Source organism: Vicugna pacos, chromosome 21 (genome assembly GCF_048564905.1).
Source record: "Vicugna pacos chromosome 21, VicPac4, whole genome shotgun sequence".
Classification (NCBI taxonomy): domain Eukaryota; kingdom Metazoa; phylum Chordata; class Mammalia; order Artiodactyla; family Camelidae; genus Vicugna; species Vicugna pacos.
This window is the reverse complement of record NC_133007.1, coordinates 11,811,338-11,835,000: the sequence shown is the minus strand read 5'-3', so window position 1 is coordinate 11,835,000 and position 23,663 is coordinate 11,811,338. Positions and strand designations below refer to the sequence as shown.

The 23,663-nt window shown below is 35.4% G+C and overlaps 1 protein-coding gene across 5 annotated transcripts in view; it reads left to right on the top strand.

Annotated features, from left to right (window-relative positions):
* RABGAP1L (RAB GTPase activating protein 1 like) overlaps positions 1-23,663 on the top strand; it is a 569,757-nt gene that overhangs the window by 151,000 nt on the left and 395,094 nt on the right. For all 5 annotated transcript variants that reach the window (XM_031688779.2, XM_072946070.1, XM_031688780.2 and 2 more), the window contains exon 13: positions 2,558-2,708. In XM_031688779.2, coding sequence (XP_031544639.1) covers positions 2,558-2,708 — 151 coding nt within the window. The remainder of the gene's footprint in view (positions 1-2,557; positions 2,709-23,663) is intronic.

The following is a 23,663-nucleotide window of genomic DNA, read 5'->3' as shown; positions in this document are numbered from 1 at the left end:
ATACATGGGCATGGGTGGTAAAGTCCAGAGACGAGAGTGAAGAGAATTAGGTCGCTGAGGGAGAGTGGAGAGAGAGAGCTTAGAACACTTAAGCCGCTAACAGGGAGAAGCAATCAGCAGTGGGGTTTCTGAGGAAGGAAAAAGAGAATGCTTTGTCATTGAAGCCAAGGGAAACAAAGTGGTGAACAGTGAAATGATTGGAAAAATGTCCCTTGAATTTAGCAGCGTGGAAAGAAATCATCTATTACTTAAGTGAAAACTGTTTCTAGGAGAGAGAGACAAGCCATGTTGAACTGAATTGGGGAATAAGTGCAGAGGGAAGACAGGGATAGTGAGTATACAGCACCTCTTTTGAGAAATGTGATGCCCAAGATAGGTGACAGTATGGTATCTAGAGTGCTGTGAGGGGCTGAATGAAGGTTTGTTTTACATGGAAGGTATTTATTGGAGTTTTAATTGCTGTAGATGCACAGTAATGACTTTGATCTCTATATAACATGTTACATGTAATATATTTAATTACTTTGAATTCCTCTTGTATGATGTTATACATTGTGGGACGCATAAATCGGAGTATTTTCCATTTAATTTCATAGGAAATGAGCTTGACCATTTAAACACTGTTGTTTTTAGTTAACAGAGTTTTTCTTTTTACAGTAAGAATACAGAAACTCAGCTGTCCTCACACCACATATGTTTTTCCTATTCAAAAGTGTTATCAGGACCAAATAATAAATTACAAAAAAAGATCCTTTTATGACTGATCCAGGCTCTCGTGGTGCGGTATTCTTTTGCTAATCTTAAATTTAGCTGGATAGCAAAGAAATGGCAGCTGGAAGGACGTCTAGGTGTCACATAGTTTAATCAGGTGTAGGTCTCCTCAAGAATGATTAATACTCTTTCTACTTGAAATATTTTACGGAATATATGTAGCCATGGTGTTTTTCCAGAGTAACTAAATTTATATTTTAATATGAGTCCATGAGAGAAATTAAAATACTTGAAATGACTTGTGTGTGTGTGTGTGTATGATTATAAAAGAATTCAAGATTGTTGTAAATATTTCAAACAACACAGGAAAATAAAAGGAGTACTTTTTATTACATAGATATTTTGGAGTTTGTTCTTCCATATTTTTTTCCTATGCATGTCAAAAGCAGGTTTCAAAATAGTATGTGTTAGGGAGAGACTGTGAGAGAGAGAATGTGTATTTAAAAGAATACCATATATACTATTTTGAAACCTGCTTTTTTCACTTAGCTCGCATAATTATGTTCTTTAATGGTGCAATAGCATGTTAAATCATATAAGCTCTGCCTCCTTTTACTTTGTCTTGCTTTAAGCCTTGACAGTATGGTCAGTTCTCTAACTCAACAATATACACGTTTCCCTTGAAGAGGCTGAAAGAAAGCAGAATGGATATAAATTTGATAGTTTATTAAAAATATCACTGAGCTGAGATGAGTTTACTTAAACTTTTGAGTTATGGAAGTTGTTACAGTTTTTCAAGATAGGATTATGAGAGAATGAGGAAAGCATGGAACGTATTTTCAGATGAAGGGCATGCCAAAACTGAGGTCTGGGCTGGAGTTGGAAGAATGTGTAAAGGTAGAGAAGTAGGTAAAATAGATGGGAGGCCAATTTTAGAAAATAGCCATAATTGTTTCTATGACTTTTTAGGCTTAAAACTTGAAACCAGAGCCTGGGATGATATTAGACCAAACCAGACTACATCATTAAGGTTTGGAATTCGGATGGTTAGACTAGGATCAGCTCTCAGACATCAAAAGTGAGGAGCAAATACAAGAAGAGAGAAAATCAGAGCAAAAAATCGTAGACCATAGCTCCAGGTTCAAGCTAGGCATAGACTGGGAACTACAGTTCAGTTTCTTGTTCAGCTGGGCAGAGGATCATAGTAGCATACCTACTGTGTGATCATTGACTTTGTGACAAGAGATATTTGTTCCAATTCTAAATACCCTTGGAAATGGGTAAGGCTGACAAGTGTATGTTGCTGGCGATTTGGTTAGGTTGTGTAAGTTTTGTCGGAAAGGGCCAGGTCCTTTCTGTAGGGTGCACTTTGGGCCAGGATGCAGGGGTGCAGTCAAGGTGTGATAGGCCTCTGATCTTCTTTCAGCATCCCTTGCCCCCAACCCTTGCCATAAACATGCCGTTAGCTAGTTTGCCATATGTTCATCTCAGTGGATTCAGGTGGCTCTTTTTAATGCCTTGAAATGCTGCCTAGAAATACATAGTTAACGCATTCATTATTATGAATAAGTTTATAGGATGATTAAAACAAGTAAATGAGAGGAAGGAAAAACTTTTCTTGTGGGTGGAATAACATGGTTTGTCAATAAAGAAGATGTGATCAAGGAAGAAGAGTTGAAGATACCACTGAATTTAAATGCTAATATTATTATTTCATGCCCCATCCTCCACTTTTCTCCTGATCCAGGTTTACACCTTTAAAGAAACTCATTAATATACTTTCCATAACAGCAGCAGTTCACATTGGTGAAGGGAGTATGAATGGTTTATTTTCTTGTTTTCTCAGGCACAGTAACCTTGGTGCACGACCGAAAGGGCTGTCCACTCTGGTGAAGAGTGGTGTTCCTGAAGCATTGAGAGCAGAGGTATGGCAGTTATTAGCAGGCTGCCATGACAACCAGGCAATGCTGGATAGGTACCGACTTCTCATCACAAAGGTAGGAGAGCTTTTCATATTATTCTTATGGGACAATGTATTAAGTAAATCCTGCTTTCATAGCTTCAGTAAGTCATAAATGCTTTGAACGTCTTTAAAAACTGTATTGGTGGTGTTCAGTGAATAGCTCTGCCTTTTGTTTTGAACACTTGTTGGAGAGCGTTAAACAATGCACTGTAGTCATCTGTGAACACTTTATGCCTTGGCTTTCATTTTTCGTTCGAGTGACTTTATAATAACTATTTACTAAATTGGAATATCCTTATATCTCAAGTATTTTCAATTAACCTTTCTTATGGTATGAGATTTATATACAGCTGTACACAGTATAATTATATGCTAGTATAATTTTAAAATCAACTTAAAATGAAATTGTAAGGCCTTCTGTACCTGTGTAACTTTATACTTAAATGATGTGGATAGTTTGCCCAGATCCTTATTCTGTCAGGAGCCTCTGGTTCCAATGTAAATTCCTTTGCTTATGTCCAAAAAAACAGATGAGTGGTTTAAAACGATGGCTGTCACAGGGTGTTACATATAAAGATTGCTTAAAAAAATACTAATGCATCCTTCAAGCAAAAATTAATGTTATGATAATGGATGACAAAGTGACTGCTTTTGGAAATAAATTCATGTTATAGAGAAGGACATTTGAAACATTAGGCAATTTAAACATCACTGTGAGTTTGTGACTGAAAGTTACATGTATGCCTTATTATAAAACTCTTACCATTTTCTTACTTTAAAACCTGCAATTAGAAATTTCAGACATGTTTAAAACTTGTGCAAATAGTTGTAGAAAATTTGAGACTTATTGTTACAACACAGTCTGAAAATGCAACACGTTCTGATTTATTCTTAAGAATACTTTGAGAAAATGAGTAATCTCCAGCCAAATTTCAACAAAATGATTGATGGGTGGGACTGAAACAAATGATACACCTCTGCTTGGATCCATGGCTCTTTGTAAGTCTTTTTCAGATATGATCATGATTAAAATCATGAATCAAAAAACTAATTTCAAGAAGTTTTCAAATTGTCATTTCATGAAGTGCTAAACAAACATATTAAAAAACACTCATATTGAATGATTCTATTTATATGAAATGTGTAGAGTAGACAAATCTGTAGAGACAGAAAATAGACTAATGATTGCCAGGAGCTCAGGGAGGGAGGAAGTGGGAGAGGCTGCTAACAAGTATGGGGTTGCTCTTTTGGGGTGATGGAAGTATTCTTGAATTAGCGGTGATGGTTACACAACACTGTAAATATACTAAAAACCACTGAATTGTACACTATAAAATGGTGAATTTTATCTTATGTGAAGTTTATCTCAATTGAAAAAATATACAAACTAAAAAAATTTTAAATGACCCATATTTGTTACTGAATAGTATTTTTGTAGCATTTTTGTGAAGTGAAAGTTTTTTTCATTCTTTTTATTGTTTTTACATTCTGTCTACATGTCTGCTTATTCATATTAATACAGTAGCATCTGTGCATAATACAAATAAATAATAAAATACATATACCTATATTGGAAGTTTATGCTCAGACGTTTTTATTGACAAAGGTATCTGAGCAAAAATGTCCAGAGACCATAACTTTTGGCATCAGAAAATTTTTTCATATAATTAACAAACTGTGTACTATTTTCTTTTTTTGTATTGGGGTATAGTCAGTTTACAATGTTGTGTCAAACTGTACTTTTAATGGCTGTTCATGGGGTAGCAGCTACAGCTATATCCCTTCCTACACTATGAGGCTTTGTTGATTCATACCTTTCAAGATTTCAAACTTTGTGACAAAAATAAAAATAGTCTCCCACAATATTGTTTATAAGCTCCTGACAACACAGTACACACACACACACACACACACAGACAACACACATATACATGTGATAAAAGCTTTGCCAGGTATACCAAGCACCGGGGTAGTTTTGAATTTACAATTTGCAGGAAAAAGTTTAAGATCAAGGGAGAGAATGACAGAAAAAATGTTTTCATTGAATACAGTATCCTCAGACTCCTTTCACTCTGTGCCTTTGTTCAAGCTCTCAAGTCATAACATTTCTGTGAGAGGAAGTACAATGTTATATTTAATTTCATTGTCTTCCTTGATTCATAACCAGCATAATAAAAATAAGACGAATAATGTCAATATTTTAAAAATGATTGTGTTCTTTCTCTGTGCTTTTGGGTGGAAATGAGACAGCAAGTGTTTGTAGCCAAGAGTGTATGTGGTGAATGTCTATAAGCTTAACCAGCCACTCAGTAGAAAGAACGTGTACACCCAGAGGATTTTCCGTAAGAAGTGCCTGCATATTTGGTATTTTCTGGTCATGGTTCAGCAGCTGGTAGTGCCTCCTTTTGGTCCAGTTAATTTTCCCTCTCTTATTAAAGGAATGGCAAGATTTCAGGGTCAGTTAATGAAATAGTTCAGCTAGAACAAACAGACTTGCTTTATAAAAATCCTACCAAAGACATTGGATTCCATAGGGAAGAAGGAATATGAAGTATTTCTAGAAAACCTACTTAAAATTTGGCTTCTGTGAAAAAGTAGTCTGTTTATCACTTAATCCTGTAGTATCAGTGCTCAAGTCCACAGTTTGAAGCAACAACTCACGTTCTGAAGCAGTCTTTTCAGGTGAGGTGGCATACAGCCAGCAGGCTGCATCCAGCCTCGAATATGCTTTGTGTAATCTTCAGTACAGAACGTTAAAGAAGAGCATACATTTCTGACTCAAGTTTGTGCTTTCTGTTTTGTCATAGACTTACTGCTTTTTATTATTTACTCTCTGTTCTTCATACATTGTAATACCTCTCCAGCCCTCAAATATATTTGATTTTGTGACTCCATTATGTTAGCATATGGACCGTTGCCTTGGGGGTGGGACCTGTCACAGCGTGGTTTTAGCTGATTAAAGGGTCTACTTCACCAGCAGACCCTAAACTCCTGGGGAGCAAGGACCACAACTATTTTACTCTTTGTGGGATACCCTGTGTCTGTTATAGGGCCTGGCATATACTGGATGATCAAGACAATTTGGTTTTGTCCCTCTGAAGAGGGATTTGATGTCATTTGTTGACTTATTCATATAGTCATTTATTCTTTTTTTTTAATCCCCTAAACTATAAGCCTTGCATTGTGTTGTGAGTAAAGCTGGCAAAGTATAAGCACACTGTCTTTTTCCCAGGAATTTTATCATCTAGTTGGGGAGAGCTATAAGCAGTTGGTTAATTTGAGCAGCAGGTCCTGATGTGCTTGCCTGTGTTGTTTTTTTTGCCAGGGAGTAGGTAGGAGCCACTCAGAATTACTGGCATAGAGAGTTTTATAATGACCGTTGAGGGATGTAGATTGAGTCACCCTGAATCTTAGTAGGTCAAAGCTAGAGAGTAATGCTGAGCAGGGAAGAGGGCCGGGGTTACAGTGTGGAATAGTCACACGCTCTGGTCTTGTTGTTTTTGTAGTGTAATCGACAGAAAATACAACTTTGCAAATCTTTTTGACTGGTAGGAAAAGACTATAGGCACAAAAGGTTTAAAGAGGATGAAAAGCTCTAGGCTAGATTCAGGTGAAGATGACCCAGGACAGGGTCTACAGACTATCTGGAGCTGAGGACCAAGCAGGATCATCCAGAAGAGCTGTTGCATTTAAATCATGGAGAAGTTATGTTGACCCCACCGCCAGCATCCAGGAGGCTTTCAGGTACAACTTGCCCGGGTAAAAGTGGTAGCTCCACTTCGGGAGGAAACGTTGGTGCTCACTATGGACCCTGGGCTCAGATTCCAGGCTCTGCTGATTCCTAGCTTGGGACCCTGGGCAAGTTCCTTAACAATCCTTAGTCTCAATTCTCTCATTTGTAAAATGGGCTTAATAATGCATACCTTACAGAATTGTTGTGAGGATTTAGTAAGATAATTCACGTGAAGTACTCAGAGCATGCCTAACATGTGGTAAGCCCTCACTAGTGATACAGGATGAGGAACATTGTAAAGCAGTGTATGTTTCAATGTTAAATGAATGGCACAGAAAAGGACTGTAGGAAATACATTGTTTACTATGGGTTCTTGATACCTGTGCAGATTTCAGGACATCCATTTGAGAAATAAAAAGAAGGAAAACAAGATATGTGTAACACCCTACTATTTACTTCTGCCACTACTATGTTCTTTAATTTATCAAACATTAAGACGTCTTCTGTATTAGACACTATGCTACGCACTAGAGATACCAAGGTGAGTAACACTGGTATCCTACGTGGTAAGAGTTTACAGTCCGGTGGGGGAGGCGTTCCGGAAAGCAGAGGAACGGTGGTAACATAGCTAAGTGCTGGCCAGAGGTGTGAGCAAGCTGATAAGGCAGCACAGAAACTGGAGTCGCCCATTCTGCTCAGGAGCAAAGACCAGCAGGATGTGTTTAGGCTGAGGCCATGCCATGCCCAAGACCCAGAGATGTGAAAGGTCCTGCCGTGGTCAGAGGCTGAGGGAAGTCCAGTATGACCCACGAGGACACCCTAGACTGTAAACTCGAAATCAGCAAGGATTGTGTCTGGATTTTTTCTTACAGCTGCACTCTTAGCACTCAACCCTAGGACTGCCCTCTAGCAAATGCTAGAAAATGCTTGCTGAGAGAACTGGTGGGTGTGTGATGGGCATTACGTCTAGCACTTTCATATGCCCTTTCCATGTGAACCTGAACAGCTTCAGTGGTGTAATTCCCATTTTCACCATCAGTGAAATAGGAGTTTCAGAGAGATTAAGAAACACACAGTTACAGAGTTAGTAAATCCATAAAGTAGAAAATTCTAAGTTCTTCATTGCTTGTCATTGAAATTTCTGGTGTTATTTCTATTAAATTAGCATTCTTCCCAATATTGAGGTCATCTGAAGGGACAATGGAAGGATTGTGACCTTGCTGCCCCTATAGAGGGAAAACAAGCAGAATATAAAACCTCTAAATTGAGGATTAAATCCTAATTGCTGGCTTGAGGAGCCACTGAGTCATGATCACATTTTCACACATGAGCCTTATGACATCAGGGAGATTGTGTGTGTTTTAGGGCAACCTGAATTTTATATAGCTTTACAGAGCTGTACGTGTAAGTTCAGTAATTACATGGCATGTGTATTATAGTTTATCAAGTCTGCTGATCACTACTTATATAACACAGCAAATATCAGATTATAGTTTTTTTTTGTAGAAGTAATCTAATTTATAACATTCATACTTTGTGCTTTGTTAAAATTAAAACAAGTTCTTAATTGATAAGCCATTTCCTTCTACCACTCGAACTTGGTTTTTTCCCAGACAAATACTCTTTTCAAGAAGTATGTACACACACACACACACACACACACACACACACACACACACACAACACAATTTCTTTTTAAAGGATTTCAGTTCTAGTTTGGGCTGGATTTAAGTCTCACCCTTCTCATTATTATCTTGTGATTTTGAAAACTTATCTCAACTTTGTAAGCCTCACTTTCATCATTTGTAAAGCAGGGATAATAATCCTACCTACTGGAATTGTGGGAATTAAATAAAATGACAAAGTGCTTGGCATCTAGTAAGTAGTCAAGATACGAATATGTGATAATAGTAATAATGGATATTGGTGTCAGTGTATATTTCTACTTTAATGTGTTGGACAACTTGTCACATAATTTTCACAAGAGCACATGATGTAAACAGCAGCTGATGGAATTGAGAAGTAATCTTTTTAGAAGTATGAAGTGTTACATTTGTCTTTTTCTGTGTGTTTTTTTTTCCTGGCTAGTGAATATCATGGCACCCTAAAATGTGACTAGTGATTATCTGAATTATCGTTTTAGTGATTACGCATATTTAACTGTATCATAAAGTCAAATGATCTTCTCTAAAAACCACTCCTAATGACTGCCGATATAATCAAGACTGCAAGGCAGGTATTAATCTCATTCACTTATCAACTCACTCATTCACTCAGTAACTCTTTATTGAGTATCTTTTATGGGCCAGGCTCTGTGTGGTTTCTAGGCCTTTGCAGATAAAAAGGGCTCACAACCTTGAGGAGCACGGCCCAGGGAAAGCCAGGCCTGTACACAGATAGGTCAAGTATATTATGATTCAGGTTATAATAGGCATCTTAATCAAATGTGTGGAATACAAAAGAGGTAGTGACAGCCCTGCTTGGGTGAACCAAGGAAGACCTCATGGGGAAGACGATGCGTGAGGTGGGAATTAAATATGTCTGAGTAGGATCGGAGAAGGGAGTAGAATATAGGAGTAGCTTACGTAATGGTTCAGCTGCCACATAGTGACTTAGCTTGGCTTATCCTGGAAGCCTTAGGAAGTGAAGTCAGTGTGCTCCTTCCTTCCCTCACTCCCACCTCAGTCGGCCAGCTACATCACATCCACTGTCTGTGAGTCAGTGCTGGTCACCTTGTAAGATGGGAAGAGCGTTACTACAATTTTATTCTCATTAGAATAAGTATGTGAAGTGAAAAACCTCAGAAGACATGTCACATCAAAATAATATATTTAATTGGTCCCCTAAGGTTGATGTAATAAAATTTTAACAAGTAATAATATAGTGTCTATTCAGTAAATGTTTGAGTACCTGTTGTGTGCCAGGTACTGTGCTAGGATGGTAATGCATGTTAATTTTTAAAATCAGTGAACTGAAAAGTACCATCTATCGATTAAATATGAAACAGTATAAACTTGCAAAGAAGAAGTCTAATTTGACGAAGTACAGAGAGCATGGGCTCAAACCTCTATCAGAGAGCAAAAAGGGCAAAGTTGGAAGTATGACTTTGGTAGTTGGCTGCCAGAAATCCTTTTCGGAATATAAATAAAAAACGAGAGTGGCCTGTTTTAAGACTCTGCAAGTTCTCTGCTTTCTTGAGCATTGTATGGACACATAAAGCTTCACTGTGTTTATTCTTGTCAGATTATTGGTATCGCTCAGAGTAAAGCCTGTCTTCTCTCTGTTCTCCAGTGTATTATTGTAGCAGATGGCTTTTAATAAAACATGTAGCTGAAGGAAAATTTTTACTCTATTTTAGTGGAACGTACTGTAATTATAATTACTGGATATTCTCAAGAGGAGATGTTTAAATTGGTATTTTTCTTACGATCAACTAACATTGAGTGAATAATTTAATTGAAAAGTCAAATTATGGTATCAGTTATATATATATTTAATTTGATAAGTTTTTCACAACTGAATTAAACTCTGTACATCATTTAGCCAGACAGGTATTTGCTTCTTTCTTTACATGGTTTATTTTTTTAAAAGTCAATGCAGTATCTTAGTCAAGTAACACTCAACCCTAGTTTTGTTGAGAGGAAGGGCATTGCTTAATTACATGGCTGCTCTGTTCTCTATCATCACCTTGTCTGCTTGTAGGAAATGAGCTTTTTGATAGAATGAGGTTATTCCTGCTGCATCTGTACCATTGGTATTATGAAAGTCACAGACTCTTTTGTACTGGTATATTACTGGTGTAACCATAAAATTTATAAAAATTTCTCCAGAAAATTTATAGATCTTTAAAATTTATTAACCAAAAAAAATAAGAGGGGCAAGGACACTGAAGAGTACTCAATGTGTTGTAATGTAAATGCCTTAAACATGTAGATAAAGATAGAAGTCTTTATTAAAGGAAACTGAGAATCGTGAAAGAGATTCTTTAACAGGGAAGGGTATAGCTCAAGCGGTAGAATGCATGATTAGCTTGCGTGAGTTCCTGGGTTCAGTCTCTAGTACCTCCTCTAAAAATAAACAGGCAAATCTAATTACCAACTCCCCCCTCCCCCTGCCAAAAAAAAAAGAGAATTTTTTAAAAGAATGTACCTTTTGTTTCTCTTCTCTTGTGTAATAAAGGCGGTGGTTTTTTACTACATAATTACACCTTTGCTTATTGTTTTTTCACAGCATAACTTTAATCAAATTTTCTTGGTCCTCATGTCCTGAGGTCTTTCGTTTTCTATCATATCAATATTGACACCTGCATGCAAAAAACTGCAGTTATATATGTGAGTCTGAGGCTTAAAGTTTTACCCCCAACAGCAATAAGTTTCTGTAAAAAATTTAAAATATATTCTTAATTATTTTCATGTACTTAAGTGATAATATTCTGCTTCTAGTAATAAGTATTGTTTTTGTTATTCTTTAAACATAGTAAATAGTTTTGAGGTAAATTAAGGAAAGGATGACTTTCTAATGAATTAGAGTGGGTGTACACGGTTTTGAGGGAAGACTTTTGGGCTTGTTGAGCATAGATCAGGGGCGTAAAAGCTGTATTTATATCTAGAGAGTTAAGGATAAAAGGAAAGCTCTGATATTTTCAAGAACCCAGGATTATACTGTGACTCCTGGATCCCAATTTCATAATAACTTTATTAGACTTATCTGCACATACTTAGGAGTGTATGTATGTTTTATTGGGTAATACGGTGTGATGAGTCTTCTCCAGGGTTTTGCTTTGCTTTGATTTACCTTTCCATTCACATTTATGTTTAGATATGTTTACCATTAATTAGCCTCAAGGTTAAAAAAAAAAAAGAATGAGGCAGCAGATACCTATGAGGCAGGCACCAAAAATCCTCCTTCCCAAACACATTACAGGGTTCTGCTTGTGTTTTGGTGACATTTCTGTTGGGTAGTTTCTTGCTTGATTACTGCATGAATCTCTTGGCGTCTTTTCTTTCTCTTTTTGTATCTCTTGGTAGTTTATATTTCTTTATCTCTCCATCGTGTCTTTCATTCTCTGTTACCTACCTCCCTTTCTTAACTGCACATAATGTAGCTCTGAAAAAGTGGTTTTTATTATTTGTCGTTTTATATTTGCTAGGTGCCATGTTCCCTGTGAATTTCTCAGATTAGGCTGCTTCTTGCATGACTTTTAGTTGATTTTTAAACTGACAGTACAGTGGCCTGTGTCATGGTAGAGCAGAGAAACTGTTATTTTGTTGTACTTGGTATCCCGAGAGCCTGGCATTGGCCCTTAATAAATATTTGTTGAATGACTATATGAATTAAATTCTATAGGTCAGTGTTCCATGACTGGGAAAAAAGTAGGGGTCAGTGGCATTATAAATGAAGAACTGGATTAGAAGTTAGGAATTTTTTTTTTTTTTAAATAGAGCACTTCAAATTATGGACCAGAGCTGATTAACTGAAGTCTCACTTTTTTCATCACATTTAATGAGTGGCTCTTAGGGACCAGACACAAGACTAGTCATTGAAAAGTTTTCTTTTTAATTTATTCTTTTCTGTTGGAAGGTAAATAATTACTTCTTTTGAGCTTATGGAGTTGATATGTAATTGATAATATGCACACATGGAGACCCCCAAATATGGCAGACTCATCCTAGATCCTGCTTCCTTTTTCCGTCAAATAGCAAAAAATAAACAAATGGAAAAAAAAAGCAAAAGAACTGAGTAAATTTGAGGTTATTGTAGGCCTTAGAAAAATTCAGATTCTTTGTGAAATTTCTTGAACTTCTTCTAGAATGTGCTAGATAAATACCATGTTGGGGATATTATTGCTATAAAATGTTTTCAGATTTTAAAGCTTTATTCCATAAACGGGCTCTTGGTTTAATTAATATATCCATTCCATAGAGTGTTTCAAACTAAGTATTGTATTTAATTCAATATGTTACAATTTTAAAAGAATAGTTATACCATAATAACATACTGTGATTCTTATTTGGTTCCTTTTTTTCTGTATTAAATCTTTACTTTTTCTAGCTTTACAATTAATTTTATCACTTATGCTTCTATTAAGCCTGTAACAGGCTTTAATTTTTTACACACAAACATTTTTATTTCTAATGAATGATGAATAGACTAGGTAAAAGTTGCTCAAAACTTTTTTATTCCTGAATTGGAATATTATGGGAGAGCTTTACTTGTTACTACTGTCAGAATAATTCAATCACTTCTACCCTTTAAGAGGATGATCTCTGACATGTTTATAACAGCTACTTAATCTTTTAATAGATGAATGATTTTTTGAAGACAGCGTCATGAAGCCTTTACCTTGATACCTGCAAAAAATGATGTGAAAAGGAGCAATTCCATTGAATGCTTTAAGCCTTCAGTGCTTATTTGAAAAAGTATAATTGTAATTTTTAATTGAAAGCTTGTCTTAATTTTTCTACCCATCTGTCTAGTTGGTACTTAGGTACTCTAAGTAAGGTTCCTTCTTTTCATACAGATTATTTAATTGAAGTCTGAGGCTTTCTTACTTTACTTTCTAGGGACCTCAGATCTTTACTTTGAAGAGTTTTTCAAAGCTCAAGTATATGCAAAGATGATTTGGGTATGTTTACAAAATTTCTGTCTCGTTCAGTCCTATAGAGTTTATCATGCAGTCAGAAGGGAAATTGATCTTTGTTACGTACTATTTAAAAATCAGTATTTTCCGAGTAAATAAGACTGTATCAGAACCTTAAATTAAGGAGATGAAGGAATTCCTTTAGATAATCTGCATCTTCTTTTTTCCTGTTGAGACTGGTGAGGTACCTCTCCACATGGAGCTATAGTTTTTCTAGCTTTCTTTCACTGAGAAAAGACCCTTTCCCGTTTAAACAGAAAACAGATCGAGCTTGATCCTACGGAAAAGATGACACTTAGTAATACCACAAGGGGAATTGTTGTTCATCCCAGTGGCACAGTGTAGTCGTGCATTAAGTGTTCTGGGACTAATTAATCAGGAAATGATTCTAATTAGAAAGGAAACTGCTCATCAGCTGCCTGCTCAGGCGATTTTATGGGAAGAAACTGTAGACTCAGCTACTTGCTCTCTAGCCTCTAGCAACGTTATTTAATTGCTTATGTCTCAGGTGAAAGGGGTAATTTAAGGATTTCTAGCAGATTTTATTTTGTAGTAATACACTTTGATATTTAATAGACTTGTTTTCAGATGTAAATTTACATAATAGCAATAATTTTGGAGTTAGAATATTTTGGTTGATCTGCAAGTCTTGTTAACTTGTAAATCTTACCATCTTTTTAAAATCATGGAGCAAACCATGCTACATAGAAAGAATCTTAGTAGACAACATTTGAATATGTGTATAGATATATTATATATAACTTTAAACAATTATGCAAGATCAAAATAAACATAAATATTGAACAACTATTAGTGAATTTATCTGTTCAAGTCATACTGGCATTTCTGTTAGCTTAACAGTTTCTTTGACTTGCCTTACTAAAGTCATCTTAGAGAATTACTGACTGAGAAGGTACTTCATAAGGGTATCTGCTTTACATACGTATCGTATGTCTTGTTTCTCAGGCCTGTTTGTGTTTGTGTGGTGATTAGCATATCCAGCATATCAGGTACTTCTTAATTTACAAAATGGTAATTGATTATGAACTGCTGATGAGAACTTGATAATTGTTCCTAGCTGCTTTTGTTGATTTTACTTCCTATCTTTTGATATTTGTCCTAAAACGTATACAGAAGTTTATTAGTTTCTAAAATGGACAAATTGGAGAGATAAGAGCTGGAGAACTACCCTCAGTAAGGGTTTGAATTGTAGACTTACCCTCCCTCGTATCCTTTCCACCCTCCCACTCCCACCCATTGGCACACGGTAGACTCTGAGCATACTTCCATGAAGCTATTTTGAATTGTGGCCCTCTGGGGATCAATTTATTCTGTGCTATTATTTCAAATCAGTTATAGACCAAGATAGTAAATCTTGTACAAAAGATTGCTGGTGCTCCACAATCTGATGTTTACAAACTTCATGGCGTGCTTAGCTAGGGCAAGCGTAGTCTTATGAATGAAGGAGTAGTTGCTTTCTTTAAAGGTAGATGCATTTCTATTAGACTTGTAGTTTGTATTATATGTGGTACATCTGATGAGAGCAAGACAGTTTCTTGAGCAAGAACAGTATTAAAGCCAGGAGTCAGCTTTTATTCAGGTTTTATGTCTGGGCTAATTTTTGTCGAAGGGTTTTCTTTGAACTTTGGGTGTGTGGATTTGTGTTAATTTGCATGACTCATTTACTCAAATGTTCACTTATTTGAAGTATTCTCATATGATTATTAAATACATTAAAGAATTGATTTAGGAATATTTATCTTTGTGACTTATCTACGGATTAGATTGATTTCAGGTTATAGTATTACAAGTTAACACAGAAGTCTGAAATTTGGGGGGGAAGGGTATAGCTCAAGTGGTAGAGCGCATGCTCAGCACCCAGGAGGTTGCGGGTTCAATCCCCAGTACCTCCTCCAAGCGGAAATCAATGAAGAAACCTAATTACCTTCCCCTCAGAAAACAATATAAGAAGTCTGAAAGTTTGAATACTCAGCCCAAGGTTAAATGTGTGTCACAACTGGAAATAAAAACTGGGCTTAGTCATAATTTATCTGTGGTTTCTAACTCTCTTTTTAATGTTTTGCCTTGAACATTGCTTGGAGCATAAAGTTGTAGTGAATATTTCTTCTGTATATTGTGATAAAACTGTGGGCTTATGAAAGTTTTCATCAATAAATACTACCTTCTGAGACTAAACACTACAGAGGCGTGACAGCACACGTGTAGAACCTGTTTTGTTTGTTTATCTGGGTTGCTCACCAGTGTGGATACCTACTCTTCTGGGTGTATACATGGCAATGGATGAAAATCGTGCTGAATTCCAAAATGGTGCTGAACTGTTCCAAGTTAGGCACTCAGTCACTTACTTTTCTTAGGTAGCAGGTCATGTTGGGATTCAGCAAGGTAGTGGATATTATTTCTACTTACGTTGTTTGTGGAACTCTTCATAGAGTGATTTTATTACCATTTAAGAGAGATTCTCTTGGTATTAAATTCTGTCTAGTTTGTAGCAAATTCGTTTGCTGTCTTAAGTCACTAACAGTTCTTGAATATAGGGTCCTTTGGTGGCATATTAATACTTTGAGAGAATGGTTATAATTTAATCATGACTATGTCTTTATTCTGGAGACAGGGATATTCTTTAACAATGCCTATAGCAGTGAAACATCCTTGAAAAACAAGAGAAACCCTGTCTTATCTTGGTAATTTTAAGGGTTCTCTAAGGATTGTGTGATGCTTCAGGGAGCACTCCAAAGAGTGTTTAGTCCCATGAAAATATGTCAGTACAGTTAAATGCCAACATTGTGTCACTTTGATCTTATGTAGAGTATAAACTTAGAATACAGTCTAAGAGGCCAGTTCTATATCCCTCTGCGAGTTTTGGTTTAATTGTTAAAGCACTAGGTCAATTCTTGATAATCTATTTTTGGTTTGTTTGCATTCAGTTTTAACTTCACCATTGCCTTTTTTTTTTTTCTTTTCTTTTTTTGGTCAGAAACGTTATCTAGGACAGACCTCAGAATTTAATGGGCATTCACAGTACATCTGGATCTTGTTAAAATGCAGATTATGATTCAGTAGGTCTGCTATGGAGATTGCAATTCTCATTTGTAACCCATCAGATGATGCCACCAACACTATTACTAGTCCACCAACCACAGTTTAAGTAGCAAGAGGCTAGCTCCTAGACCTTAAACTCTAAAATGTTTCTGAAATAGTTTTAGAATAATTATTAGCTCAGTGAATGAGTGTAATTATTTCTGGTTTAATTTAGTTAAGAAAGATAAATATACTAAAAAAGTCACAATGTAGTTTACTATTTATTATAAAATAGTTAAAATTTTTTATAATCATGGATCACCCTCATTAATAGATTAAAAATGGACAGATGAGACAATACAGTTTAAAAACTAAAACAGTTACACAGTAGTTCATGATGAAAAGTATGCTATGTAAGTACATATAAATTGGATTACACATAGTTGCCAGATAAGGTTTATGATTTTTTTCCTTGGTTTATGCTTTATGGAACAAATAAATCAACTGATACTTGGCTTTTACTTGATGGAGAAGAAGGAAAGTCAGAGAATCAAGAGAAGTAGATGAATCTTTTGAACAATGTTTCTCCCCTGGGTTTTGGCTGTCCACATTCACTTTTGATTCAGGCGTCTTCTTTAATTCTCAGAATGGATGGAGCCTTTTAGGTTTTCCATTTGAGTTTAAGGAACAAGAATTAAATTTTACTTTTATCTTTCTTCATTCCTGTACTCCTCGACCCATCACATTTAAAACTGCGACACATTTTACTTTCCAGGAAGATAAGTCCTGTTTCCCATTCCTTCCAGCGAGTTATAGTGGAGAAAAGTCTTATAGTGAAAGAGTCAACCACGTTAATTTGAAATATTCTATCATGAAAATAGTAGCTCAACACAGAGTTTAAGATTATTGGAGGGCCTTTTTTTTTTTTTCCTCTTTTTGGAAATGGGCGAATGTGTAGCCAGAAGGATATTGTGCCAAACAGTCCTCTGGGAAAACCTAGCCAGTGCCTTTGCTGTGGAAGTGAAGTTACACACACTAAATGCATTAACCGCCAATGCTTCTTTATTTGTATTATCTTTAAATCATTCCCCAAAAGAAAATGAGTTTAGATATTATTCATGACATATTTGATCACTGAGAGGCATAATTATATGAATCTTAAACATACTATGTATTTATCTAGATTATTGATTTAGAACCATTAGGTTGAATGTTACTAATTTAATTTGTGAGAGTGCTTTCTTGAATGACACTCATCATTCGAGACATGTTTGGGATTATGCTAAATATCCAACAGGACTTACAAACTAGCTTATAATTTTCATTTCTAATATACCCTTTACTCTCTCTTTTATGCTACTTAGTTTTATCTGAATATCCAATGTGGATTCAGGTTTTGTTGGGCCAGGAGCATATATAATTTGGAGGAGAGGGAGGGGAAGCTTTTTAAGGAAAGTAGTCTTTGTGTGTGTGTGTGTGTGTGTGTGTGTGCAAATTTTATCAACGCATATAATGTGAACATATTGCTGGGACCCTTCCAGGAAAGAATGAAGCTTAAGCTAAGCTTCATCTTCTGCTGGTATCTCAAACTGAAAAAATACTTTGTAGGTTTTTTTTACTGTTACAACAGTAACTTTTTAAATGATCTGCCCACTTCTATTTTTTCACAACCCCCCTTCCCTACAGCTCGTTTTCAACATTGTGGCCAGAGAACTCTTTAAAAAACTTCCAGAAATGCATTTGGGATAAAGAACAATGTCCTGATATTTATTATTATTTTCAGTTTTCTTCATTCATTTCTGAAAATCTATATTTCCTCTCTGCTGTCATTTCCCTTGAGCCTGAAATAATTTCTTTAGCATTTCTTATGGGCAGGTCTGTTTGTAACAACATAGTTTTCCATTATTTGAAAATGTCTTTACTTTGCTTCTATCCTTGAAGGGTGTTTTCCCTGGATATGCACTATTGGGTTGACAGTTTTTTTTTCTTTCAGCATTTTAAGTATGTTGCTCCCCCCGCCTTTGGCTTCCATTCCTGTTGAAAGTAAATGATCATTTTAGAGTCGATATCATGGGCATGTTACCTGTGCAGTTGCATAGGGTCCCAAATTTAGAAGGGCTCTGTGATTGGTTACATTTTCTTCTGTTGCTGTCTTGAAATTCTTAATAGTTTTGAACAATGAGGGGGAGGGTGTAGCTCAGTGGTAGAGTGCATGCCTAGCATGCATGAGGTTCTGGGTTCAATTCCCAGTACGTCTACTAAATAAATAAACCTAATTACCTCCCTCCATTAAAAAAAAAAAAAAAGCTTTGAACAGTGAGCCTCGTATTTTCATTTTGCACTGACACCCACAAATTGTATAGCTGGCCCTGCATCATTCGTATCGTTGCTCCCCAGTATGTTGTATGTTGTCTTTCTTTGGCTGCTTTTGATGTTTTCTCTTTCACTTTTCTTTTCAAAAACCTGACTATAATATGCTTAGGCATGGCTTTCTTCATGTTAATCCTGCTTGTGGCCAGAAACCTATGAATTTGTGTCTTTCACCAAATTTGGAAAAATTTGAGGCTTTTTTTTTTTTTTTTTTGAACATTTCTTACTCCTGGATTCTTTCCTCTACTGCTAGGATTCTATATATTGATGTCCACTCACATCCCTGGAACTCTTTATTTTATCAGCTTTTTATTTTCTTCAGACAGGATACTTTCTGTTAATCTTTCTTTTAGTTTATGTAACCTTTTATTTATTTTTTAAATCTCAATTCTTAGTCCATCCAGTGAATTTTTATTGCATTTTTATATTCTAGAATTTTCATTTGGATTTTTTTTTCAATTTCTTTCCTGAAATTTCTTCTCCTTTTATTAATTGCAAGTGTAGTTTTTTCCCCATCACTGAGCATAGTTATAATAGCTTCTTAAAAGTCCTTGTCTGATAAGTTCAACATTTGAGTCATCTTCAGGTTGGCTTCTATTGATTGCTTTTCCCTTTGCAAATGGGTTACAGTTTCCTGGTACTTGTTTGTCAGATGATTTGGGGATTCTCTTCTGGAAATTGTGAATGTTAGTATTGAGCAAGTGTTTAACTTTGTTTTACTTAAACTGTAAACTCTATCTTGCCTATGGCGACCAGCAGCCCAGTTCTCACTTCAGTCTCTTTACTTGAACCTACCAGTTTGTTATTTGACATATGTATGCTTGGTTTGGGGATTACCCAGAGACTTGGGAAGATGTTATATACAGAATTTAGGATTCTCATTCTCTGGCCTTTTTTTCCCCCCATTATTCCAAATGCAGACTTACCTCAGCTGTTCCCTTTCTCCAAGTTTGGACTACCTCTCCAACGTCTGCCTGCTCTTTTTCTCTCTCTCGAGCCCTCAGTGGGTTGGATTTCTTTGTATTTAGTCTAGAGCTCATACTTGGTCTGTTGTGGGGCTTACTCTGTCGGACCAGAAGTACAGCTCTTGTACGTATCAAGCTTCAGTGCTTTTGAAGGGAAGCAGGAGTGATTCTGCTGAGGTTTACTAGCATACTGTGCTGAGAAGGTAGAAATTTTGTAATTTGTAAAATTATAGTTACAGTATGAAATCAACATATATTTAAATATAAATACTAATGATATATAATACTGACAGTTAATAATTTTCAGTATCTATTATTTAATTATTAACTCATTAACTCATTTAATCCTCCTGTATGAGGTTGCCATTGAAGCACACAGATTTTATATAAGATGCCCAAAGTCATAGTAAACAGTAGAGCTGTCTGGTTTAAGAACACAAGCTTTAGATTACTCTTCATAGGGAAAAGGAGCTCATTGTAGTTTCTTTCAGTTGGGAGACCTGTATATTGTAAATCTAACAAACAAGAATATCTTTCCTGCCTATTGCCTTGTATCTAGGCTGCCTTTGCCTGATTAATAAGGGTTATCAGATTTAAGTGGTCTTTAAACATTTGAACAACATCCAAAAAATGTTTTAAGAATAGAAAATTAAATTCATAATACTAAGAATTATCATTTATATTTATTTCATAGCTGTCTTTGTCCATTTGGGCTATTACAATAAAATGCTGTAAAGTGGGTTGCTTATAAACAACAGAAATTTATTTCTCACCATTTTGGAGGCTGGGACTTCCAAAATCATGACACGGGCAGATTCAGCGTCTGAAGCCCACTTCCTGGTTCATAGGTGGTACCTTCTGCTTTGTCCTCCCGTGGTGGAAGGGGCACACTTTCTTGGACCGTGTTTATAATCACTTCCTAAAGGCCCCATTTCCTAATATTTCAAAATTGAAATTTCAGAATACAAGTTTTAGTAGGACATAAACATTAAGTTCATAGAAATAGCCCTTCATAGTTTATAAGATTTTTTTATATGTGATTTTACCCTTATGAAAGCCTCATATAATGCTGATTTAGGCCAGTAATAACTCTCCTCCCTTTATTGATGTGAAAATAGAGACCCAAATGAAGTTACCTGAAGTAGTCTTATGTTGGTCAGGTATCCGTTCTTCTTGGATTTAAATCTGCTTTAAAATATTTTCCTTTAAGTATAATTGGTAGAAATGACATTTTTAGTGTACTTTATAATTTTTTTGCCCAAATGTTTTGTAAATATTTTCTCATTTAATATTCCAACTAACCATGTGGAATAAACAAAACAATCAGTGTATTACCTTTTTTTCAGATGAGAAATCAAAAGAACAAGACCTTATTTGTATAGGATGCATAGTGATAATTACAAGATCAGATGCTGTAGGCTGGATCTGCAGCACTAAGTTCTGGGTCAATTCCTCTAGACAACACTATCTTATTTTGCTTATAGGTGACTATGACAGTGCACAATATATACTTACCTCACCAACATTTCTCCGTAGTATCCTTAGACTGCATCTGACATTGTGGGAAGGACTTAACACTTTATTGAATCGACAGATAATGAATAAAAATAAATATTTTGTCACTGTCACCTGATGTCTTTTGGACTTTTCTTTATTCTCTTCTGGAAAATGTACTATGAATAAAACTGCTTTTTCTTTATCTCAATGTGAACTGCAGTATTTCCATAGTACAGGTGCTGTGTACCTGTTCTTTGCATTTTGAATCAACTAATAAAAACATTTAAAAGACTTCTGGGCCAATGGGGCTACTTAAAGGCTAAGTAATATGCTTCGGGATAAAAATGCATTATAAATATATTTAATAATTTTTCTAAAGTTCCTTTATGGAAGTCTTGTGAACGTTTCTTTCTTTCTTTGCTCCTTTTCTTCATTTCCTTTCTCTCTCCTTCCTTTCTTTCCTCCCTCTTTCTTTTCCTAGCATAGAGTACTGTTCTGTAAAAGCTATATTCTGTCTTCTGCCAAGTCCTCAAATCTAATTTTGGAGCAACTTCTGTAGGTAATTTAAGTACAGAAGGCAGACTAAGTGTTCATTTTACTTTTGATTTATATATGACATCTGTTTAGAACTAAACTTTGTCTCTTTTCAGAAACAGGAAAGAAAAAATTATTTTGGGATATGTAGGCCAAAGGCAAATGATCTGAGAAGTAAGTATCCTTTTTCCTAGAGGAAAAGTCACTTCAGTTTATGAGAAAAGATGTATCTGACCAAAATCAAAGGGCTTCAAAAAGAAGGCATGATATATAGTAGGCTTTCAAGAAAAAGTTTACTGAAAGATGAATGAAGAAAAAATGTGTGTCTACATTTTTTGGCCTACCTAGAATATAGGATATATCTTTTCTTTTTTTTTCTGTCCTGACCCACTGCCAAAGAGAGGTTGTGAAATTGCTGTATTCAGTAGTGTTAGTCTAGAGCAAGACATGCTTTATGTTGTGAAAGTAATAACCTTTATGTGTCTTACTCTCAGACTTCATGCCCTTAGGGTAAGTAGAGATACTGGCTCATAGTTAACTTATGCTGCTTTGCTATTCTCAACCTCGCATTTAAAATTAGTAAACTGCAGATTTAACCTTCATTTATTCCCTTGAGTCCATGTTATTTCTGTATTTTTTTTTAGTTATTAAATACATTTTGGTAATGGTAAAAATATGTATCGTATTGACTTTTAGAAATGTTTTCTATACTTTTCAGACTTTAATGTAAGTCGTCTCAGCCATGTATACTCAATCATATTTTACATAAATAATAACTATATTTTAAATCAAAATTGCTGGGAAAAGGTGCTGAGTAATTTAAACCACATTCAATACAGTAATCTCCTTGAAATCATACTCTTTCTGAAGTGTCTTATTGCTACTGTGAAATAAAAACAGGAGTAAATTCCAGCCTTTAATGCATTTTATTGACCTGTAGGTAGCATCATTTACAGTACACCTTTATGTTCTATTTGTGCCCATGATTAACACTTTATTAGCATTACTGTTGTTGTAAAATTGTAGTATACAGTTGGAGTGCAACCTTTTGTAGAATTAAAATAAGTCAGTGTTAGGAATATGATTTAACCTTTAGAATAGAATGGTTAGGTCATCTTTGTTGGTCATTGTAAGTAAAGAGTAGGGACTTTCTACCTTTTTTTATTTTTATTTTTTTCTGTTTCAGTTGGTAAGGAACACTGCTATATACTGAGTATTATTTGAGACGTGTAGGTCATCACCCACAGCACTGGGAATCTTCTTGTCATGCTGAGTTTTTTCTTTGGAATTTGTTATGGCATTTGCTGTATATAGGATTTGACCTGTAATAACCAGCAGATCCTGTAGTATGTTATTCCTTATTAGTAGTTTTCTGTAACTATTAAGTCTACAGTCTTTGTGTTTCAGTTCACATTTATAATATTCTTAATAGGCGCCATTTTGGATGTGAAAATTTCAGGGCTCTCAGGAAGTTTAACAGAGTGTCTAGTGTTGCTATTGCACTCTTCATATGGTAACCATCTTATTTTGTAAATGAGACAAATTAGACATTTGGCAATGATAGAAGTCAAGTGATTTTCTCTGTGTTGTGCGATGAGTAAGTGAACTAGAGCTTTCTCTTCTCATTTCCAGTAGCATTTGGCTGAGACGTGAAGAGCATTTGCAACAGTTCTGTTCAGAATTCTCACAAACTTGAATTCTTTTGAAAATCCCCCAAAATATAAGAAGCAAATTGGACATAATCTAATATTTTTTATTTTAATAGATTAAAAAAATAAATAGAACAAAACGGAAACAAACGCCTTAGCCTGATTGTCGTGTTTATTATCTTTTATTAACGATGGGGTTTAGACTGGTGTTTTCCACGAATACAGTTAATTCTCAGGTTACCTAGTAGTTGACTTTTTTCCCTTGATTTTGTTCATGTTGGTAAACTCATTTTATGCAAGGTTAAGATTTATAAATGCAAAGAAAGACATTTGAGGGGTATTGGGTGAATGGTTTGAAAATTTCCAAAACTTTTTAATACCCATTTTCTGTATTTAATACCCATTTCTGTATGTATAGTAGTGCTATACATCTAGTTTATTAGGCTGCTGAAAGGATTAGAGTTATAATTAATTTCCATGTACTTAGAGGGGAGAAATTTTATTGGTGGAATAGTATTTGTAATTTTAACTGTTATTACTTGAAAGGCATAATTATACGGTA